The 23,791-nt window shown below is 44.5% G+C and overlaps 1 protein-coding gene across 2 annotated transcripts; it reads left to right on the top strand.

The window, feature by feature from the left end:
- Positions 1-5,627: 5,627 nt before the first annotated feature.
- On the top strand, positions 5,628-23,353 carry LOC118214590 (NGFI-A-binding protein 1-like). 2 transcript variants are annotated; one of them, XM_035394676.1, is made up of 8 exons: positions 5,628-6,077; positions 9,517-10,298; positions 11,033-11,166; positions 12,431-12,482; positions 15,306-15,425; positions 17,832-18,000; positions 19,248-19,382; positions 21,069-23,353. In XM_035394676.1, exons 2-8 carry the CDS (start codon positions 9,519-9,521, stop codon positions 21,155-21,157), a joined length of 1,479 nt encoding a protein of 492 aa, XP_035250567.1. In that variant the 5' UTR covers positions 5,628-6,077; positions 9,517-9,518; the 3' UTR covers positions 21,158-23,353. The 2 variants fall into 2 exon arrangements, with proteins under 2 accessions (XP_035250567.1, XP_035250566.1); XM_035394675.1 differs by lacking the exon at positions 5,628-6,077 and adding an exon at positions 7,109-7,274.
- Positions 23,354-23,791: the final 438 nt, after the last annotated feature.

Raw genomic sequence — 23,791 nt, 5'->3', positions numbered from 1 at the left:
ATCTCTCTCATGTTGTGCTTTGGTATGGTTCCCACATGGCTAAAAGAGTGGCAGCTAGGAAGAAATTATTGTCATGCTGTTTTAAAAAAAAGTTTTTATAAAATAATGACATTTTTCCCCTCATTATGAATAGATCATGATTGCATATACTTTTTGGGGTCGTGTTTGTACAGAGCAAAACAAAAAAATAAACCTCTTCTGTGTGACACCTCCTTTGTGACTTTCAGAAATATGTACAAAAAAGTGAACAACTTTGAGGCAGAATATATGTGCAGATATTATGAATTTTGACTTTTTCAACTGAATCATTTCTGTGCTCAGTCACTGAGAACATGAATGGAAAATGGAAAAAAAAAAAAATCAGTTAAGAAATGAATGAGCCTGTGGCCTTGTGCTTTTTTAAGATTGTGATAACGGAGTGTGAGAACTTGAAAGGGGTCAAGAAGCAGTTGTTATTCCATGGTAGCATTAGAGGCAGATATGTTCTCAGGGCTTTGATGGTGCTAACAGTCCTTACTCTCTTCAGGGCAGTTATCAGAAAGGCTGTGTGAGATGAGAAATAAGTGGTGCAGGCACAGTCACACCGTCAAGGTACAGGTTAATCGTGACTGCCTGTCCTTCATTAGGTCCATTTTTCGTGACAGCATAAGCACAAACACACTTGAGTAAGTAGTTTCATCTCCTGCAAACATAATCTTTGCCGCCTGTGCTAGGTTTGGTAGCTCTTGTGGTCTGCAGATAACCCGTTTACATCAAAATGGGTTGGCCACCACTATAGGGAGTGAGTGCCGAACAGTAGGGACATTTTTCCTCATAAGGAATACATCCATTACTCTCCCTTGATGTACTGTGTGTCATCAGTGACTGCAGTGTGAATTTTGTAGGATTTTCGTCCGTCTCTTAAAATAAAGAATTATCCCTTAATGATGAGGAAAATGTGGAATGCTATTAGTCCCGTATTTGTGAGAGACATCAGGAGAAGACCATATCTAGGACCTTGTTTTCAATAGTAGTGACTGTAAGGTAAATGGTAAATGGTAAATGGACTGCATTTATATAGCGCTTTTATCCAAAGCGCTTTACAATTGATGCCTCTCATTCGCCAGAGCAGTTAGGGGTTAGGGGTTAGGTGTCTTGCTCAAGGACACTTCGACACGCCCAGGGCGGGGTTTGAACCGGCAACCCTCCGACTGCCAGACAATCGGTCTTACCTGGGGCCTGTACCATGAAGCAGGATTACTGAGTTAGCTGGATAACTCCCGAGTAAAACCCAGAATAGCTCTTTATTTATTATGTTTCAGATTTGGGAGGGTTCCATGTTTTACTCGGCACAGTTATCAAGCTAACTCAGAAATCCTGCTTCATGGTACAGGCCCCTGTCCTATAAGTAGGAGTTAGATGATGAATCTTTCGGTATTGTAGTTTTACAATACGTACCCATTAGGGTTGTGTTAAGTTCTGATGTTTGTTGTCAAATTTGCATTTGGACGTGCTATTTTTCCAAGTCTGAGTGCCATCAGAGGATCTGGAGATATCATTCGTATTTGGAAAAAAGACAGCCATTATGTCTTTGTTTGCATTCACATGGACAACTAACTCTGCTCTGACAGACTGGCGACTGGCATGCTGCGCACACTTGGTTTTTTGCCCACAGTAATAGATAAAAACAAGAGATGTGAGCTCCATTAACAACCAAGTTTAGCTTCGTGATTGTGTTTCTCTGGAAAAAACAATATTCGGCACCCACCTACACCCATAAAACCCAGAAATATACTAATGTTACTTGTTCAATCAAATGTTCAAAGTGAAACTGTTCGATTGTGGTCAATGGCAGTATAAATTTCTGTCACATCCTCAATAAATGGCAAAGGTGCCAGTAGAAGATAGAATTACATCTTGATATATTTTCACATACATTCTACCTTATTACTTATCTGATGATATATAGTGTAATAGGTGTTACACCTTAAAAGGATATCTTACTACAGTGTACTTACATTGAATTCATATTCAAATATCATGGCCAAAATGTTTTTGTTTTTTTTTTAGGGTAGCGGCCTCTCTTCTCCTCCTCCGTGCCACATTATGCATTATTACCACCAAAAGATAAGACATTACAAAATATAAAATAGATGAAAATATGAAATATAAAAGATGATGGCTAAAGTTAGATTGGGAAAATATCGGGAGAAATAGCAACTCTCTCAACTTGCAGTTACCAACTGAACACAGTTCCCCCTCACCACTGGGCAGGCTGCTCAGGACTCGATCAAACATTGTCTTTGAATCAACTACCAATCAGATTACATCACATCAGTAGCGGGTCCAGACGAGGCATTTAGCATGGAAACTCAACTATAATGCAATACAAACTCTGTCTGTTGTTGTGACTCCATTGTTGTCTGACACACTATTTGTAATGCATTATAAATTAAATTATACATAATCCAATCACATATATTGAATTGAATTATATATAATTTCTTTTATAATCCATTAGAACATTATTTGTTGCTGTCGTTGACTATTCTAATATGACGCAAAGCTTTATTATGAGAACTGGGCAATTTAATAGAGAATTGTGGAATGTTATAATGTAAAAATATGTATCTGGGTGTATTGCAAAATATTTAGCAGTTGTGAAGCAGAATCAGCTTTGTTAAAGGCATATTCAGCTGCTTGTGATACGTCAAGGATGGAATAACATTGACCCGTGAGCATTACAGTCTGCTGAGATGTGCCAGAGATAGAGAAGGGGCAAAAAATGTGACAATGTGACATTCCAAAAAACTGAAGAGATTTATGTATTTGTTGAAATGAAAACAATGAATGGGAAATGGATGAGCAAAAGGAAAAACCTTAATTTTGTACACCCATATCCAATTGGCAGAAAAGGGGATGAACCAAAGATTAAAGCATAATGTGCGTGCAAATTCATTCGCATTGGGTGCGCACGTATAAAAGGCAGTGTGGGTATGCTAAAACGCGATTAAGGCATTCTGTGCCACGGTGGGGAAGGGGACGTGGCACTGCCGCATATTCACCCAAGAAAGGCTGTCTGACACAGAAAAAAGACGTGGCCCTGTGTGTCTGAAAGGGAGTAGGATCAGGCTACGTCAGGGAGAAGAAAAAACACACAGCTCTGCGTCTGACTAAAATCCGTGGCTCTCTGTCTGAAAGACGTGTCTCTGAGCCTTTCCTGGAAACGCGGGCCACGGGCTCCTTCCCAGGTCAGTTCAGATATCCACATTTACCAGCGTAGCTGCTAACCCTGCCCTCTTCCTCACCCTCCACCCAGAATAGCAATCAACAGAACGATCACTGTAATTACACAGAAGGTGCAGAGAATAATTGACACCGATACACATTCTGCTGTGAATGAAGAGAGGTCTACTGCAAACAGGACATGCAGTACCTTGTACATTTTCAGTTAATTTGTGTTTATGACTGCACCTGTGTTTTATATAGCTAATCAAGGAGCTAATTGAATCTGTTCTATAATAATAATAATAATAAAATCTTAGATCATGTGGTCAATGTGATCAATGTGTTACTAGAAAGAAAAGGAAGATATTTAAGCAGCAGTGTATGGTCTCCATTTTGAGAGTATATTAATATTGAGATTAGCCAGATCTCAATATCCCCCACCTGCTCCTGTTCAGCTGTATAATGTTCTGTGCTGTTCAATCAATAGCGGCTCATGGATTGTTAAATGTTTGAGCTAACCTCTATGGGGACATTTTAATCATTCTTACTGCACCAAACAACTGTACAGAATATCACATTTTTTATCAGATACTGTACATCTGAGAGGAGAATTATGAAAAATATGCTTATGATTCAAGACTCCGATGAAACACGAAGATGCTAAAACACAAATATGATGAGTAATTCACAACTGTAGTTACATTACAACACCTAATTATATAATGCGTGTATTTAAACAATATTTTATTGAATTGGTTTTTACAATTATAGGACCGCAAAGATCTCGTGCATGTCATGTGCTCTTTCACAGCTGTGAGGGGGTAGTGTGCCTGCTTAGGGAGTGGCTGCCATTTGTGTCTGTATTCCATGTACTTCCGGGAGAAGAAATTCAAAAAGAATGCTGCAACTTCCTTGGGCTTTTTTTATCTGGCCTAATTGCTAAAAATAGCATCTGATACTAAGGGAGATTGGGAGATTTTAAGCATGCCTGCCTCTCACAGCGCAAGGCTTTTATCTTCTGCAGTGGAGAGAAGGTGAAAATCACTGCCTTGTTTCTTCCATCCATTCTGGCTCTGGTTTAATCCAGCTAAAGCTCAATTTGCTCACAAAAACACAAGCTCGTATTATAGTTATCACAGCACCTGGGTGAAAACAAATACAATGTGCGAAAGAAAGGCTTTTGAATTCAATTCACTATGACCGTTTCATCGTCGTTCAACTGACAGTAGAATTCGATGCATAACATTCCATCTTTTTCTGAGAATGCGAAATGTTCCGTAAACGCTTTTAGAACAATCGGTAATTTTAGGAACAGTGCGCCCTATATTCAGTTTAGGGTTTCCAGCAGCTAAGAGGAACAGACAGCATGCAAGGCTTTGCCTGGCCTTCTCTGCTGTGGTGTTGTACAGAGGGTCTGTTTGGAGAGGCTTAGTGCCAGTTGAATCACACTGTGTGGGAGTGTAAATATCCTGACATGGGAGTTTGTAGTGCCTGCATGTGGGACCAGATCCACACCCTCTTCCTGCTTCGGATCTCGAATTCTGAATGTGTAGTGTACATGGGGTACATCGCGTGACCAAGCCATCCTTATTAAAATGTCAAGAGAAACAACTGGTATGCAGTGGCAGTATGCAGATGTAATATATTCGTATAAGTACAAGTCCTCAACCGCAATTGCTTGATGAAAACCCATTTAAGCTATTAATAGCCATTGACACGATTCTTACTCTCCCAAAGGAACATCTGTGAAAGCAGGGGTATCGTCAGCAGTATTGCGTTTGGTAGTTTTATTCCCTTTCAGTCACGTGGAGTCTTCATTAATGAAGTAACAATGTAAGTACCCACAGTGCATGTAGCATTTGAGATTAAATTAAAGTAATGATGTTCACAAGGTTATATATCCCAGACCTGTGATGCCTCAGCTAATTCTAATGAAGCTCTTACAAACTTTTATCATGCGTTTTGCTGCGTGTTGTCCCGAGTTATATATTGCTAAACAAATCTAAATGTAATTTAAAATATATTCAATCATGAAAGTTTAATTTTTTTTTCAAAATAAGTACACACATCTATGTGTGCGAATATGTGTGTGCATGTGTGCACCTGTGTATGCATGTGCATGTGTGTATGTATGTGCGTTTCGAGAGGAAGGAGTCTGTAAATTAAACTGTTTATCCAAAAACAAGAAAGTATGAGAGTAGTCTAATAAACATGATGTAATATATTTAGAACACATTTGCAAGGTAGTCGAGAAGCACAAACACCTGGAGGTTTGGGAGGGTACAGCAGAGGTGAGGGTACATATTAGGGGAATCCAAACCTATATTTGAATATGTTAGATTACTGACGTTGTACTCGAGGTCAATAGGGTTGTTAACGACCATGTGCGTGTGCGTGTGCGAGAGCGCGGGCTCGCTGGAGCCTGACTCCCCGCTGGCTGCTGGTGTGACACGAGGCTCGGTATTCCATGCAGCAGCCTCCCACGCCCAGCAGCCGCCCACGCCAGGATCTGCGTCACGCGGCTGCGTGGGAGTGAGAGAGCAGTGTAGCAAGAGCGGAATATCCCAATTCTAGCAGTAGGGGAAGAGGGGGAAACCAATCGTTCCTGGGCCTTTTGTACTAAATAGCTAAACAGTGGCATATGTGCTGACAGTGCGAAGGATATCGCGAAGACTGCGAACTGAACGCAGACTGAATGCACGTCGGCAGCTGAGAGGCAGCGCCCGCACGCGGGGAAACACATCGTCCCCTTCCCGTAGGACGTCTGAGGAGTCGTCCCCAAAAAAACTGACAGAGCTATTAACAAGAACTCCTGGTTGGACACCTGGGAACGCAATACAAGAACATTCTTAGGGGGAAAATAAGAAAAGGTAGGTGGCGTGCAAAGATATGTTTAAAAAATGCCTGCTTCGGATTGTTGTATCTGGACTTGCATACGTAGATTTGAGCCGGCTGCGCTTTGTATTATTGTAGTTCATGTGCATGCTGCTTCTACAATACAGACAGCGTAGTGTTGCCCGTACTGGCAGGAGGGACGGGACGTATTTCTACTGTGTGGGTGAATCCCAGTGAAATCCAAAACGCAGAAGAGGCGCCGGTGGGCGTCAAGCAGTTGCTGTGTGAAGACAGAATTTAATAGCTGATGGAAAATATGCTTTTCCTTTCTTCTTACCCCACCGCATTCAGTTGAAGTCCCCAATTAACGTGTTTTTAAAAAAAAAAATCATGCTCTTGGACAGGGGCGTGCAACAAGGGCTAATCCGTTTCAGGATCTTTTGCAAACTTCAGATCTTAATTATTTAATTAGCGCAATCATATCTTGATCTGACATTTGTATAAGTACGAGGTACAGCCGCAGACCACATGTGCACCCTAAAGATTTTACTGTGCTCAAGTACAGGAGTGAACCAGCGTAACTGATAGAGGTACCAGAAAACTATATCTAAGAGAATTGGTTGGAACAAAAACCAACATGCAGACCAGGGCAGGACAGAGGTAATAATTTGGTAACATGTGGCTGTATGCACGTATTAGGCAGAGGTTCTGAAAGCGCTAAAAATTAAAACGATTTTGTGTCCTGCTCATTTCTGGTATCCAAACAAAAGGTGTTTTCGTTGCCAACCCTGCAGCTACAGAAGTTCACCATAGCCTAATTTATTTCACCCCCGACATTATTATTATTATTATTATTATTATTATTAGCCTAATAATAATAATAGTTCACTCCTTCATTCAGTAATAAATTAATTCGCTCATTTGTTCAGACATTTATTGCAGAACATTTATTTTGTTGTTAAATTATTTTGGTACGTATTGTTATGAGCTCTTACTCCGTGGCCCAGTTACATCCTTTGGTTATATCTGAGGTGAGTATGTTAGTTTATTCCAGTCTGAACATGTAGTTTCTTATTGTGAAGAAGCTGGCAACATTCCATTAACGCGAATGCGGCTAATCTGCCAGCTACCGCGTCAGAAATGTTGCGCGCAGTGTGTGCTGGCTTTTTTGTCAGCACTGTCAATTAAAGAACCGTTGTCAGAGATTGACAGAAGAATCATGCTCCTGCTAGGTAAGACTATTTCTAATGTGCTGAAGTTGCGTTGGTTATCTGATTATTCATTTATACGTGGTATTGCAGATGTTAGCGAAGTGGTCAGTTGACTTTGAGAGCTCCGACTCCTATCGCGGATTTTCATTCTCAGGTCATAGCTGGATTTTCAAAATTGTTAGTACCTGTGATTGCTCTGAGGAAAGTAATCTTGATCTTAATCAACTCTTTCATGGTAGATAGATATAGTATGAAGATGAGAAAACACTGTAGATAAGAATCTGTCATAAAATTGTGTAGACCTACTTGTTAATGGTCAAGATTCCACACAGTAAGGGTTCACTCAGTTTTATTGACAGACTCAAATATTGCACTCTCAAATGTTAGGTGCTGCTAGCACTACTTGATAATTTTTGCCTTTTGATGGTATTAATATGATTTTTATTAGCTTTATTAGCTTTATTATTTTCCATTATCTCTTGGCCTGATAGCTGTAGTTTACCTCCACTTCTTGTGTATTGCTCTCAATAAATTGATCGAGAGTCATCTGTTGTGCAATGTGATTGTGTGCTAAGTGTGCTTCCATAGACTCTGTGAAGCCCCGGGCTAGCCTCCCGTGGTTAGCCTAGCCTTATACTACTGAGGGAATGCTCTGATTAAATTTTTGATTTAAGTGCCGCGCCGTTCAAGCAATTCACAAATGGGTTCAACAAGCTGTTGTGGAGCAGAGGTTCATCATCCTCTTTTAGTCTCACAGATGGCCAAATTACCCTCTCCGCCTGCTGAATATCTGCTCTGGCCTACACCGGGTTTCGCGTTAGGCATGATTAACTTTGCATGATGTCAGTGAAGTGTTTTAATATTGTTTTAACAAGGGTACAGTTGGAAAAGATCAAGGAAGCGGGGGTCATGATCCTTAGCCAGAATGAGAGGAACACGCAGGACCAGTCCTGTATGCCGTGGCCCACAGAGATGTCCAGACAACATGCCATGAACGGTCTCATGTCTTGACTGCTTTGCAGGCTTCCTTCAGCTTGACAGTACAGATAGTCAGTCAGTCAGTCAGTCATTAGTTAAGCTGAAAAGAAGACTAGCATGCATAGTCTGTGTTGGAGAGGTTGCTGTAGTTGTTCTCCTTGCAAAACCACACTGTGATTCTGCCCATTGTGATTCTCTCTCTCTCTCTCTCTCTCTCTCTCTCTCTCACTCTCTCACTCACTCACACACACACACACATATGGCTGGATAACCTTTGTGCCTCTATCTATTCTCTGTGTCATGAGCAGCAGGGTGAGGGTGTGTGAGGGTGTGTAGGTGCTGCCCTGCTGGGCTGGAGAACACTGAGAGCCTCCAACCGCTGTCTGGATCAGTCTGGAGTCAGACATGCACAGATAGATAGACAGTAATTTGGGAAGAGAGGAAGAGAGAGCAAGAAATGTGGGGGAGAGAGGCCAACAAGGAAGGAGAGCACGAATGGGGAAGAGAGGAAAAGGAAGAAAAAAGAAAGGGAGGGATGTAGAGAGAGAGGGAGGGAAGGTAAGAAAGAGAGAGAAAAAACATTCTTGTGATACTGTCAGAGATGAGAGATGTCTATTGTTATTCTACTACATGTGTCAATCAGACCAATCAGACACTCTGTTCACATCATAGTTTGTCATAGATTGTGAAGAAAGGCATCAACATGAGCAGAAGTTCAGTGCTGACATGCAAATAAAAACTGTGGCCTCTGCAGTGTGGGTGACTCACTGGGTCAGGCTGAGCAGCATTGTTATATGTATAGATAAAATGAGTTGCATTAAACGGAAAAATAAAAAAGGTCCAGCTCCCAAAGAGGTACCCCAGTTTCTCCAGTCCCACACCCCTCCCCCTTCCTTTTATTGGTTGGGCCCGGTGTGGAGATCCCCAGCAGCCGAGATCAGAGAACAATCGCAGCGCAAACAAGCAGGGCTTGTGCCGAGCGGGCACACCTACGCTCGCTGCAGAGGTGGAGTGTGGTATGTGGCTCTCCCAGCAGCCAGGAGCCTGACAGACACTTTTATATTCTCTGCCCCAGGACGGGGGGCCATGCACACACCATACACTTAAATAGCCAGGCCAACCTTCGCTTCTCTTTCAGTCTCTCGCTCTATCTCTGCATCTCTCCCTTTCGCTCTCCTCCTCCTGACCTCTCTCTTTTCTCCTGGGGTTTTTTTTGCAGCCCCCTCCAGTGGACACCCTTGTTAAGTTCCTCCCCCACCCCCCCCTTTTTTTGTTTTGTTTGTAGGTATGGCGGCGGCTTTACCCAGAACGCTCGGGGAGCTGCAGCTCTACCGCATCCTGCAGCGCGCCAACCTGCTCTACTACTACGATGCCTTCATCCAGCAGGGCGGCGACGACGTGCAGCAGCTGTGCGAGGCGGGCGAGGAGGAGTTCCTGGAGATCATGGCGCTGGTGGGCATGGCCAGCAAGCCGCTGCACGTGCGGCGGCTCCAGAAGGCGCTGCGCGACTGGGTCACCAACCCCGCCCTCTTCAACCAGCCGCTGGCCGCCCTGCCCGTCTGCAGCATCCCCGTCTACAAGCTGCCCGAGGGCTCGCCCCGCGAGCCGCACGCCAAGGCGCCCAAGTGCGCGGCGGCAGCGGCCGCCCGCGTGGACCCCTGCAAGGCCGAGCCGGCCGGCGGCAACGCGGCGGGCGGCTCCCCCCCGCCGAGCAGCGGCGAGCCCCGCTTCTGGGCGGGCCACGGGACGGAGAGCGAGCGGAGCCTGTCCCCGGCCGACGCCGGGTCGCCCTCGTCCCCGCGCGACCCGCTGGAGGCGCTGGACGCGGCCGCCGTGCGGTCGGTGGCGGAGTGCGTGGAGCGGATGGGCCCCGCCCTGGCCAAGGGCGACCTGGCCGAGGTCAGGGAGCAGCTGAGGGGCAACAAGAAGCTGGCCAAGATGATCAGCCACATCCTGGACATGGGTGAGGAGGAGCCCCGTAGGGAGGAGGAGGTCCGCAAGTATAGCGCCATTTACGGCCGCTTTGACTCCAAGAGGAAGGATGGCAAACACCTGACACTGCATGAGGTAGAAACACGCGAGTGTGTGCGTGTGTGTGTGTGTGTGTATATGAGTTTGTGTGTGTGTTTGTGAGTGTGTCGGTGTCTGTGTACATATGTGTGTATGAGTTTGTGTGTGTGTGTGTGTCTGTGTATGTGTGTGTGTGTGTGTGTGTGTGTGTTTGTGAGTGTGTCAGTGTCTGTGTACATATGTGCGTATGAGTTTATGTTTGTGTGTGTGTGTGTGCATTTGTGAGTGTGCCTGTGTCTGTGTACATATGTGTGTATGAGTTTGTGTTTGTGTGTGTCTGTGTATGTGTGTGTGTGTGTGTGTGTGTTTGTGAGTGTGTCGGTGTCTGTGTGCATATGTGTGTATGAGTTTATGTTTGTGTGTGTGTGTGTGTGCATTTGTGAGTGCGCCTGTGTGTGTGTACATATGTGTGTGTGTGTGTGTGTGTGTGTGTGTAAGACTTGTGAAAGAGTATGTTACTCAGTGCTGGAGTCCGTGAGAGAATGCTTGCGTATGCCCATGACTAATGCTTCCTCTGTTGTTGCCGTGGCGCATGACGCACACAGTTCTGTGTCAGAAGAACAATGCCAAAAAATGTATACGCGCCCTTACAGCTGTACTAAAAACAGGAAATGACATTCGACTGCCGTTCATTATCAAAACCTTCATAACCGCATTATGAACCCTCTATTACTCTTTTTTTTACCGTGTTACGAATGCTTTATTACACCTCGTGTCTCCGCTCCGCGCAGCTGACGGTGAACGAGGCTGCGGCTCAGCTGTGCATGAAGGACGTGGGGCTCCTGGCTCGCCGGGACGAGCTCTTCAGCCTGGCCCGCCAGATCTCCAGGGAGGTCACCTACAAGTACACCTACAGGACCAGCAAGTGAGCCACTTCTCCACCGCCGTCTTTGTCATTGGGCACCTGCACCCCTCTACGGCACCGCTGAGATAGAATATTATCCATTTCCTGGGCTCAGTTCTGCTTTCTCTGCATTTTAGTGGCTCTCTGGGGTTTGCATGTGGCGTAATCTCCCTCTGTGAGAACGTCAGCTTTCTGTTTCACTGTCAGACCACGGGAGATGTTTCAATCTCTGACGCCAAACCTGGATCCAAATGATCAGCGCAGGTGACACCTGGATTCCTGGCTGTCAGTTAGGACGGAAAATCTTTCAGTGCTTCTGAACACACATGTCTGATTTCAGGTCTTTGTTTTGGGATGTACAGCATGATTTTGACACTGACACCACTCCAAGTAAATTTGGAATTATTTTATTCAGGCATGCTCTATTCCAAAATGATATTGTACTTGTAATCAAGTGATACAATACAGTCCCCTTTCAAACATTTTCAGGAGGGATATCTCCTTTAGAATAGCTTGGCAGTGGGTGGGTGGCTCACCCAGCGATGGTATCGCTCTTGTTCTTGTGCGTGGATGAGCCCCACAGCCCAGAATCAAATCCTGCCCGTGCCTGTGCCGGCTGCAGCCGGTAGCCCCAGGGTGACGCGTAATTGGCGGATTAGTGGATCGGGGAGGGGCTCGGTCGGCCGGGATCGGCGTTCGCCGGTGACGTCGTCCGCTCGTGGGCGGGACTCCTGCCAGACCGGGCTGCTAACGCCGCGCAGGAAGTGCCGTCCTCCGGCTCGTGTCCGCGCAGGCCCGCCGTGCGGCGCCGGGGGCTGGGCGTCGCGCTCCGGAGGAGAGCACGCGAGCGTCTGCGCTCCCCCGGATCAGTAGCCGTGGGTCCAGCTACGAGCGCTGACATAGGGTTGGGCTTTCCAAATTGCAGGGGGGAAAAGTGCATCGCAGGTTGTGAGACCACAGTCTCATTTTTTTACATTTCTTTAATTTCACCGTATTTACATTACATTACATTACAGGCATTTAGCAGACGCTCTTATCCAGAGCGACTTACACAACTTTTACATAGCATTTTTACATTGTATCCATTTATACAGCTGGATATATACTGAAGCAATTCCGGTTAAGTACCTTGCTCAAGGGTACAACGGCAGTGTCCTTACCCGGGAATCGAACCTGGGACCTTTCGGTTACGAGCCCAGTTCCTTACCCACTGTTCCTTACCCACTGTGCTACACTCCGTCCTTAATTTAGAATAAAAGCCCCTCTTTCTCTCTCCCTCCTCCAGGTCACGCTGTGGAGACAGAGACGAGCCATCTCCTAAGAGAATAAAAGCAGAGGTATGTTGGGTGTTTCAGTCTGTTTTGGGGATGTGCAGCCAGGAGAGGCTTATGTGAGGGTAAAAGATACATTACATTACAGGCATTTAGCAGATGCTCTTATCCAGAGCGACTTACACAACTTTTACATAGCATTTTACATTGTATCCATTTATACAGCTGGATATATACTGAAGCAATTTCGGTTAAGTACCTTGCTCAGGGGTACAACGGAAGTGTCCTTACCCGGGAATCGAACCGGTGACCTTTCGGTTTCCAGCCCAGTTCCTTACCCACTGTGCTACACTCCGTCCTACATACCTTTCATTTCAAACGTGCATGTCATGTTAAAGGGCTTTTTTTGATGGCTGGAAGTATGGACCTCCACAAAGCAGATTTGCGATTCCTCGTGATTCCTGAGAATATTGTATAAATAGAAAGTCACTTGATTTGTTTGCCCTGTGATTGTGAAATGATGGAACGTTCACTGCTTCACCTGTCCCGCCTGTTACCAGTTGCACACGAATTGAGCAACAGCAGACCTCGACAGCGCTGAAGGATGTGAACCAGGCAGGGGCGTGACTCTGTGGCCTTCATTGTTTGAGTAGCTGCTCTTGGCTGGGGTGTGATGCGTGGGCGAGTAGGGGTGGTTTTATCCCACAAGCCCTAATGTGGCGATGCGTAGGAAGCTATAGTTCACTGGAAAAAGTTAACCGCCGAGCTGCTCCCTGTTCTCTAAACACGGCGCTGCTGGTGCTCTCGCTTCCAGAAGCACGCAAATGTCATGCATTTCCAACATGACATATGACAGGTGCTTTTTGAAGAAATGTATTATTATTATTATTATGATTATGATTATGATTATTATTATGATTATTATTATTATTATTATTATTATTATTATGATGATGATGATGATGATGATTATTATTATTATTATTATTATTATTATTATTATTATTATTATTATTTTGTTCTCTTCTTTGATTAATTGTCCTTCAGTTTCATTTTGACACTCAAATTCTACTGACTTTTCCATTGTGGAATGTTTTATATAACCAAGAGTTAATTTAACTCTGTTCATTTTAGTGCTCTTATTTTCTTTAGTGTAAAGGGCCCTTTTGTTTTCCGTGTTGCTCATGGCAGCCTTCCATTCGTCTCCCTATGGCAACATACTTGATCTGTTTCCAAGCATCTGATGTCCGTGTCCTGGAAACTCCCGCCATCCCATAATTGGCGTCCAGGTCCGGTCAGCGTCTCAGGACGATCAGGGGTTCGCTCGTTTCTCTGCTGCCTCGCTTCTCTGTTGGCGCTGACGCCGACACGCGACAGGGATGGAAACTCTGTGGTTTTTCGCCACGCGACCCGGCGGAAAGGTGCTATTAGCTGTTACACGCCGACAGGGCATCAGTAGGCTTCCTGCGCCCACTCCTGTTTTTCGGTTATTAATTTCATTTCTGCGCCCGCCTTTCGCCATCCTTTTAACAGCACGGGTTTCTGCTCACAGTTGGAAGTGTGTAGGTTGGACGGGTTTCAGTTACTGGTGGCTTACGTTTAATATCTGGAAATGTTCCACTCGTATTTACATCTTTTCCATGTAGTGTGCGAACAAGGTAACGGGCCTTCATATCTGGGTATGAATGTAGTCTGGTTCTCTAGTCGGTCTGTTCTGGTTTTGCAGTTTGTTGAATGCTGTGGTAGTGTTTGCACATTGTTGCCTGTGAAGCACTGCGTTATACTCTTCATTTCTAGGTGAATTTCCTGGACTTTTAGTAGTGAAGGGGCGTTTAAAAATTTGCACAGTGCTGAATTTCATCCTTGGCTTTTGCACGAATAGCCTGGACTTTTACTGGTGAAGGGATGTTGAAAATCCTGTACGGTTGCTGTATTGCAACCTCAGTTTCTGGGTGAATATCCTGGGCTTTTAGTCGCGGAGGCCGCCAACATGCTCGCCGCCCTCCCCCTCCGCACCCCCGGACCGCGCCGTAGACGGAAAGTCCAAATAAGATCGACCGCGAGCTAACCCCCCAGTCTTGAGGTGTCTGTGACGCCATTGCGGGGGCGTGCAGCACTAGGAATCACCCACGCCCATGCAGAAGTGCAGCTGCCGTGAGCCGACTGAGGCGGCAAAATTACAGACACGCACGCACATAAACACGCCCACTCCTGCAGGTTCTGCTGGGCGGGCGGAACAGACAGGGGGATGTTAAAGAAAAGAAAACGAGGAATGTAGCTGAAAGGTGTGGCAGAGCGACATCATCGCCGTCATCTGCCAGTGTGGGCAATGGCTGGTCTGCGTCTACATGACCTGCGTGAACTTCCTCCCAGGTGTCAGAGAGAGACCCAGAGAGAGAGAGCGAGAGAGGCTAGAGACAAGAGTGCAGTCAACAACGAACTGCACTCCCACTGCAGCCAACAACGAACAGAGACAGAGCTACACTTTGATGTGATCAACTGAACTGTTTAGTAGTTGTCTATGACCATGAAATGCACTTTTTGTACGTCGCTTTGGATAAAAGCATCTGCCAAATATATGTAATGTAATGTAATGTAAACATAAACAATTTGGAGTGTGATCAATCCTCTTGCGCATCCCAGGAATCTCCAGGGCTGGTCTCTTGTGTAGGGTACAGGGTGGAGCTCGTTATACGTAGTTTCCTCTGACGTGCTCAGACCAGGAGCAGATCTTTCATGTCCTGAAACGATGACTCACAGCATGGCTTTGACAGGGGTGTTGGTACTGAGGAGCTGAACTTTTTTTGTGAAGTAATGCTGTAATGCTTTGTGCTTACCGACAGGAGCCTGCATTTTTGCCTATTTATGTTTTTGTGTCTTTCCCTTCAGGAGGGCTTTTTTGACCTGCAGGAGGCGCTGCAGGCCATCCACATGCGTCAGGAGACGCTGAGGGAGCAGCTCGTGCAGGCCAAGTCGAAAGGGGAGGAAACTCTAGGCCAGAACATCCAGGTAACCGAGGACACTAGGGCAGGGAACGTGAGCAGCCGTCTGCCTGTCAGCCTGGCGGCTTTTCAGTCACACGAGCACCGGTCTCTTTCTCTCTGGGGTTGTTCAGTTGTGAGGCTAGGCCTGCCTATCCCATGATCCTCAGCACTGGATAAACGTCAGCATCACGCCTCTGGTGCAAAAAAGGTTTTTATTTATTCCTTATCCAGTGTTCATAATGACAACCATGGACGCTCATTATGACTGGCTGTCGAGTTCGGTCAACTTTGACAAGGTCGGTTAAAAATAACTCAGAACTGTGACTCACCCCCAATTAGCTTGCAGCCGCAGCAAGTTGCTCAGGCTGGGTCTGGATACTCTGCTGTTAGCACGTAGCTGGGCGCAGGCCTGAGCTGAGCGCTGAGGGCGTTTTACACTCAGGCTGGGTCTGGATACTTTTCTGTTAGCACGTAGCTAGGTGCAGGCCTGAGCTGAGCGCTGAGGGCGTTTTACACGGGATGCCGCAGTCGCTCGGTTCATTTTCAGTGAGAGGCGAGCAGGGATGCAGGGCGGGGCGGACTGGCAGGCGGGGAGCGGCGTGGGCTAGTTCTCCAGAAAATGTCATGTTCGTGCTTGCATCACGCACACGCCCACCCGCCTGATGAGACCAAGTTTGATCTAATTTAACTTTTGGCTGAGCAGCGCAGGATGGTGTTACACAGTTGACCAATCGGTGGACATCTTGTTGCCTGGCCAATGAAATGGTAGTTTGCTTTGTTGTAATTTTACCTGTAAAGATTGAGGGAAAATTAATGCTTAACTGCTTGTACAGCACTTACTGGGATTTTTAAATTTATTTATTTTTGCTACTGCAGGCATGTGGGGGGAGGGGATGAAGGATGTGTATATCTTTCCCAAAAGACCAAAAGCTATTCAAATCCAGGCTGGCTGGTTGTTCAAATATAAGTTCTTTAGAGAGAGTCATATGATTTGGTTTCTGTAAAAATTTAATTTGACAGATGATTGGCAAGTTCCATAAAATCCATGGGGCTTATAAAACCCCACCCTCTTGCCCATTTTATAATCATTGATTGATATATATTGACATGTAAAATAGGTTAGATAAGCGTTTTGAAATACATGTTAAAGTTGGGTAGCTAATTGAATATTTTTGATGAATAAACAGCATGCATTTGTTAACCCATTAGGATAGAAGTGGCTGCTGTTTATAGATTTAAGCAAAGGCAACTTGCATTAAATTTGTAAAACAGCGAAATGTTTTGAAATACAAGTTAAGGTTATCTTGAAAGCAGTTTTTTAATCATTATTGTTAGAAATCCTACCCCACAGAGAAAGTAGCCTAGCAAACAGTGGAGTGGCAATCCGAATCATTAGGGGTGCGACAGAATATCATTATATGAATTTGTATCTGCACCTATTCATGTCCAAAAATTATTTGTATTCCTATTTGTATTTGGATGAAAACCCATAGTAGATAGGATTACATGTACGTACTGTATGATGACAAGTTTTGACCACAGCCGCCAGCAGGACACAAACCCCGGTCGCCTATTTGACGGGCAGCTGTTCTAACACCTACACTAAATTTTGGGAAGAGTGCAGTGGGTTGGTTCTATGGTGCTATAAGTGATATATACACTACATACCTGATTGTCTAAATCCCTTTTCAAGCAAGGGTGTATGCGTAATAATCAGTTGTGATGGTCTTAATAAAACATTACTCAGGAGAAAAGCTAGTGTAGTGCTAGCGGCTAGAGCAGGGAGACAGCTACAACTTCCACAGGAAGCATAGACAGGCCATTGGAGTCCTCACATGTGCTCATGGATTAGAGTGCTCACATTTGCCACCTGGTGGTTGTGTGTGTGTGTGTGTGTGTATTCATGTTGTGCTGTATTTTGTATCAGTAGAAAGTTGTGTGTGTGTGTGTATTTATGTTGTGCTGTATTATGTGTCAGTAGGAAGTTGTGTGTGTGTGTGTGTATTTATGTTGTGCTGTATTATGTGTCAGTAGGAAGTTGTGTATGTGTGTGTTTATGGTGTGCTGTATTTTCTGTCCATAATAAGTGTGATTGTGTGGCTGTCTGTCTGTGTGTGTGTGTGTGTGTGTGTGTGTGTATTTATGGCATGCTGTATCTTGTGTCAGTAACAAGTGTGACTGTGTGGCTGTCTGTGTGTGTGTGTGCGTGTGTGTGTATTTATGGCATGCTGTAGCTTGTGTCAGTAATAAGAGTGACTGTGTGGCTGTCTGTGTGTGTGTGTGTGCGTGTGTGTGTATTTATGGCATGCTGTATCTTGTGTCAGTAATAAGTGTGACTGTGTGGCTGTCTGTGTGTGTGTGTGTGTGCGTGTGTGTGTATTTATGGCATGCTGTATCTTGTGTCAGTAATAAGTGTGTCTGTGTGCTGCAGGTGCAGCTGGAGCGTCTGCTCACCAGGCAGATGGAGATCCTCCATGACGCGTCGGCTCAGGAGAGGCTGCAGGCCCTGGACTGGAGGATTCCCTCGGGGCCTCTCAGGAACAGCTCGGACAAGAAAAGCAGCAATGGCGTCTCCTCCGAGCCAGCCAGCGAACAGCACGGTACGGTCGGGGCGACCAGCCGCCACGCACACTCTCCGCGGAGAGCCCGCTCTGCTGTATCGCATAGGCTTGGCGGGGAAAAATAACGGTCGTTCTTCCTGGCGTTTCGGAAAACGTAGTGTTTCAGGTAGAGTTTGTTACCCCCGGTCACCCTGAAGAAGAGGTGGAGGGAAGTGGTGTCTGAGTGTAGAGATGGGGGAGGAAGGGGAGTGGGTGTGAGGAGACAGCTCTCATTACTGACTGACGATTCTCTCATTTTCCAGTCTGAGTGATGCTTTCATTTCTACAATTTATCTGACAGCTGTGCGTGGGGCAGAGACTGTGTGCCTGAGGGGCGGGGCCCCCAGGGCTGAGAGCAGAAAATTATACAGACATTAAAATGTGTGTGTGAGTGAGAGAATGTATATATATATATACATATATATATATCCAATATATATGAATGGAAGATTTGATATTGGACTTGGTACTGAGGGATCTAAGTTTAGCAAAGGGTTCACAATTTCAGTCTTCAGGGCGATAGTTGTTTATTGTTAAAATCATTCAAATGTTTGTTGCATGATGGTGAATTCTGTGTAACCGTAGAAGCATATACAAGGGTTGCAAACTTTTCAGCGGCTGGGTAATGTGTGATATGGATATGTATCATTCTTGGGGAATATGGCTCCTGACAGGTCAAGATTTTAACAGACCTTTCTGATATTTGACACCTATTGGCTGGAATGTTTAGAAGGCTGCCACGGTCATGGTCGTCTCTTCATGTTTTTGCCCGTCTTCGTTTTACTTTTCCAACTGTGAACTGTCATTTCCTGGACCCCTAGACTATGTGCAGCAGATGTTAGATAATGCATCTTGCGAAAGAGGAAACTTGGTTGGCTGTAGCCCGCTGAGCACTCCAAATGCCCCCAACCTCTCCCCCCTTCCTCCATCTCATGTGGGGACGCATGTGAAAAAGCGGGGGAGGGTACAGCGTGTTCTAGTTCTGCTTGGTAGCCTTGCGACCGCCCTCAGGCTCTGAACTGCTTGGGTAACCGCTGTAAGCCAGCGCGAGCTGAAGAGGCCTTCAGATTAATTGAAGCAAAGCGCAACTCTTTATGTCTGAGGAATTCGCTCGATGACCGCCTGGAGCACCAGGAGCCTGGACCTGAATTTGTGTCTTCCTGTACAAAGGGAGCGGTAAAAAGGGGATGTGTGTTTATCCCGGGTCTTCAAGTGCGGCGTGTGTGTGTGTGTTTGTTGCCCTGCAGCGGAGAGGCCTCTGAATCTGCGTGTGCCTGGGCACAGACAGGGCGGAGCCCGTGGGGACACGCCCCTGGGGAAGCAGCTGGCCAATGAGCTCAAGAGGCGCCACTCCACCGGGGACGGAAAGACGCCGTCCACAGGTGCGAATCGTCCCGGCTTTGCAGAAGGGTTCTGCTCATTTCTGTCGCTGAGTTCAACTGACTGATTAAGGCTGTTAAATTATATACACTTAACTCGGCAAACCTGGGGCCTCGTTTATGAAGAACGATCTTGGATTTAAATCTTGAGATCCCAACTTGTGTTACTCTTGATATATGAAAGTAGAGACGAAAGTAAGCTGCTTGCGTTGGTTTAAAGTGGTGCATCTTTAAACCAGCCCACTTTGAGCATTCGCACAAAGCCCTCAAATCTGTACCTCCACATAACCAGCAGGTAATTAACTTCCATTGAGTGTAAACTTTACATGGAGATGCAATCATATCCATGTCAAAGTTGCATTTTTATAAATAACTACTTATTCATGGTTTTCTGCATAAGGCACTATTGAGTGTGTGATTGAATAATGTATGGGCCCTGCAATGGAATGATAACCTATCCGGGGTCTATTCTGCCTCTTGCCTACTGGATGCTGGGAAAGACTCCAGCTCCCCCTGCAACCCTGACCAGGAATAAGTGGTTTTGAAAATTTGATGGATGGATGGACTGATGACTTTTACAGCGAACTTTAAATGTGAAATAATTGAAATGAGACCGGAATATTATAGCAGCTGTGTTCCGCCCCCTCACATGAACTTGCACTTTCTGAAACAAAACAGGCTGCAAAGTAACTGCGTACGATAAATGAAAACAGCAAGTGCCACAGCATATGATATTTAGTAAAAATAGTACAGAATAACACACAATAACACATTTTATGCGCAAAGCGCAAACAGGTGTGCCTTCTAGGGTGATGCCTACCAAAAAGAACAAATGCAGTTCAGCTAATACATTTCCTTTGTTTCATTTGTGAGGATGCTGGCCACACCACCAGAGAGACTCTGGATTGAGCATCATAAAAGTTTGATCAACAATTTGATGAGCGTGGCTGAATGAAGAGCCAATGAATTTACCTGTGACTTTACATGAGTCACATTTACACAAATACACCATGCTGATAAGACAATCAGCTTCCATGTGATTGACAAAAACGCATCACATGCTCACATTAAGTTCATACTTAAACCCATCTCACACAAGAGTGCTTAAGCTCTGAGGCCCTGGTTTGCACCTTATTCGACAGGCCCTGGTTTGCACCTTATTCGACAGGCCCTGGTTTGTACCTTATTCGACAGGCCGGCCCTGGTTTATACCTTATTCGTCAGGCCCTTGGTTTGTACCTTATTCGACAGGCCGGCCCTGGTTTATAGCTTATTCGCCAGGCCCTGGTTTGTACCTTATTCGACAGGGCCTGGTTTGTACCTTATTCGTCAGGCCCTGGTTTGTACCTTATTCGACAGGCCGGCCCTGGCTTATACCTTATTCGTCAGGCCCTTGGTTTGTACCTTATTCGACAGGCCGGCCCTGGTTTATACCTTATTCGTCAGGCCCTGGTTTGTACCTTATTCAACAGGCCCTGGTTTGTACCTTATTCAACAGGCCCTGGTTTGTACCTTATTCAACAGGCCCTGGTTTGTACCTTATTCGACAGGCCCTGGTTTGTACCTTATTCGTCAGGGCCTGGTTTGTACCTTATTCGACAGGCCCTGGTTTGTACCTTATTTGACAGGCCTTGGTTTACATCCTGGTCAGCTGAAAGTACTCACGGAGATGTGTGTTTCGTATTCCAGAAAACGGGCATGGGATTGACTTCTCCCACCACGTGCTCAACCTCTCTGACAAGAAGACCATCAAAATGGAACCTGAGGACTCCAGATAGCGCTGGGGATCCTTTCTCCTCCTCGTTTTTACTGAGCACACTTTGTCCGTCGTAGAATACTAAACAAGCACAGCTACAGTAGAGCCTTAACAACCAATGTTGCCTCGAGAAAGAAAAATACCTTCTTTTACTTGTTTAGTTTTTTCCAAAGCACCTAGATCCCTTAGCAAGCACCAGAAGACACTCCTAGTGTCTCTTCTAATGGACTGTAACCCCTTCTGAAGGCACTCCTGGTCTCTTCTCATTGGCTGTACAGTACCTTCTGAAGACACTCCTAGTCTCTTCCCTTTGGCTTCAGCCACCCACTGTTTCTATGTGACAATATTGGACTGTAGTAGTCCTTCTATACATGTGTTATTTCGCTGAAGACTATTGTACACAAAGTTTCTTCAAATGTCATCAAGAGGGAGCACAATAAATAACTTGTCTTTGTGTCTTTGGCCTTTTCAGGAAGGCAGTGCTCTTTAAAGTATGAACTGGATTCAATCAGCATTTGTGTTTAAATGCAAATGTTAGTTTGTTTTAAAAAGGTCAGTGATAACCAAAATTAGCTCACCTAGTAAAAGTTCAAGGCATGGATTTTCTTTTCTTTTGCAGTTCAATGATAAGGACAAATGTTGATTGAACATAGGTCTGGAATTGGGAAAAGGTTTCTTTATGAAATCATCTGTGATGTTTTACAAAATAATAATTATTTTGTACATATTTTTAGAAAATGAAAAATAATTCCTGCATCTAAAAAAGCAGGGGTTTGTCACTACATCATTTGTATTATACAAAATTGATTCCAATATTATACGTGTTAGGATAGCAATACTGAATAGCTGTTTTTTAGAAACCGAGTGGATGTCCAGTTGTCCCTTCTCTGGGATTGTTCACTGTACAGTATTTATGTGTTGAGTAGCGTATTCTTAGTCTGAGGTCTGGCTGATTTCCACCACAACCTGTAGCTGATATGCACCAGTGCTTGATTCTAAATGCAATGTTTTGTGGTGTTAGAATTAGCAAAGATGTAAACCAACACTTATCATGTTTTCAATGAATAAGTATGTCATTGTAAGTGTTGTCAAAGTAGTTGAATATGGTGTGAATTTTGTTGGGCCGTGAGTGTCCTTTTTTCATGTAGTCATTGATGAGTCATTTTTCTCCTTTCCCTGATCGATGAAATGAAGCTTCCAATCAGATTCCCTGTTGTTCAAGCTTACAATATGCACACATGGATTAATTCAATTGGCTGTAGATGATGAATTCACAAACACTGATTAAATTAGTTGTTCAAGTCCAATTTGCAATAGACCTATTAATGTAAATGTGGACGGTTTGTGATTTTATTTATTCTTATATCTTCACATGGAAATATGAAACAGTTTAGTTTGTGTACAGCTCTTTGATATTTTTAATATCCATTATTAAATGTTTATTGAGAAAAGGAAAGTTAGATAAAAATGAAAGAGAAAGGGTTCTTGTAATAATCTGTTGACAAATTTGTAGCTCCATTTTGGATATTGATGTTAACCTGAAATGTCAATCTAACATTCATTCATCTTTGAATGAGAACCAATGGTTTCATGTTTTAATTTGAAATGTTTTAGACAACCTGTCAGTTCATTTTGGAGGGTCATTTTTAATATATTTCACAGAGAAATGTAATACTGATTTGATTACTGAATGATGGCAACTTCTTTAACTGAGAAGATATAGCCTGCTAAATGCGGTATGTGTATTTGTTTATAAGAACATTTATCCGTCTAGAAAAGTAAAAAGCTTTGGTGCATTTGGTTGAAAAATAATTTGATTAATGGCAATTGCATAGGCTCACCAATAACAAGAATGCACCACCAACAATGCAATGCATATGCAACCACCAACGACCTTTGTTAAAGGTGATTATCAAGAGTCTTAATTTGTTATGTGTTAGTAACTGTCCTCAAATGATAATTTTTTTATACTTTATTTTATTGTTATTATTGTTATGATTTTTGCAGGGACATGGGGTTATAGTTGCTTTGACGTGGAGCAGCGCACCTTTATCCATGCGACACAACAGTGTCTGTTGTCAGTTGAATTGTACATCCGTTCTCATCACTGTTGTAAGCAAAGAAATGTTCTGTTGGGTTATGTTTTGTAAACACTAATATATTTAATTTGTTATACAGCACATGAACATTAAACTCTATTTTTTGAGATCTGATGTGAGATACTTTTTAAGTGTTGTTTTGTTGCCGGTTTTCTGCCTCGGCGTGACCCTGAACGTTCTGGATTAAATGAAGTGAAATTAATTAATTAATATTAAATGCCTACATTTTATTTATTTATTTGCTTATTTATGAAGAATTTCATGTCTAATCCCCACCCAAATTTGGAATGTCCAGTTAGCTATTTGCAGTTGCATTCAGTTCAGATAATCCCCGCTGGCCATTTGGAAGAGCGAGGAACATCTGTGGTTCTCTCACAAAAATGCACTGTCAGCAACCTGCCTCTTTTCATACTGGGCGGCCACAGCCAGAGTGGAGGAAGACCCTTCATGGGCAGCTGATTAACCAGTGGGGGTCACTATAGAGAGAGACCCTATCCAAATGAACCCTGGTCAATGTAATCACCAATTGATTGGTGCCGAGTCTACACTGCCCATGG

Source organism: Anguilla anguilla, chromosome 15 (genome assembly GCF_013347855.1).
Source record: "Anguilla anguilla isolate fAngAng1 chromosome 15, fAngAng1.pri, whole genome shotgun sequence".
Classification (NCBI taxonomy): domain Eukaryota; kingdom Metazoa; phylum Chordata; class Actinopteri; order Anguilliformes; family Anguillidae; genus Anguilla; species Anguilla anguilla.
Note: the sequence above shows the minus strand (reverse complement) of the source record. Positions and strands in the feature narration are given on the sequence as shown.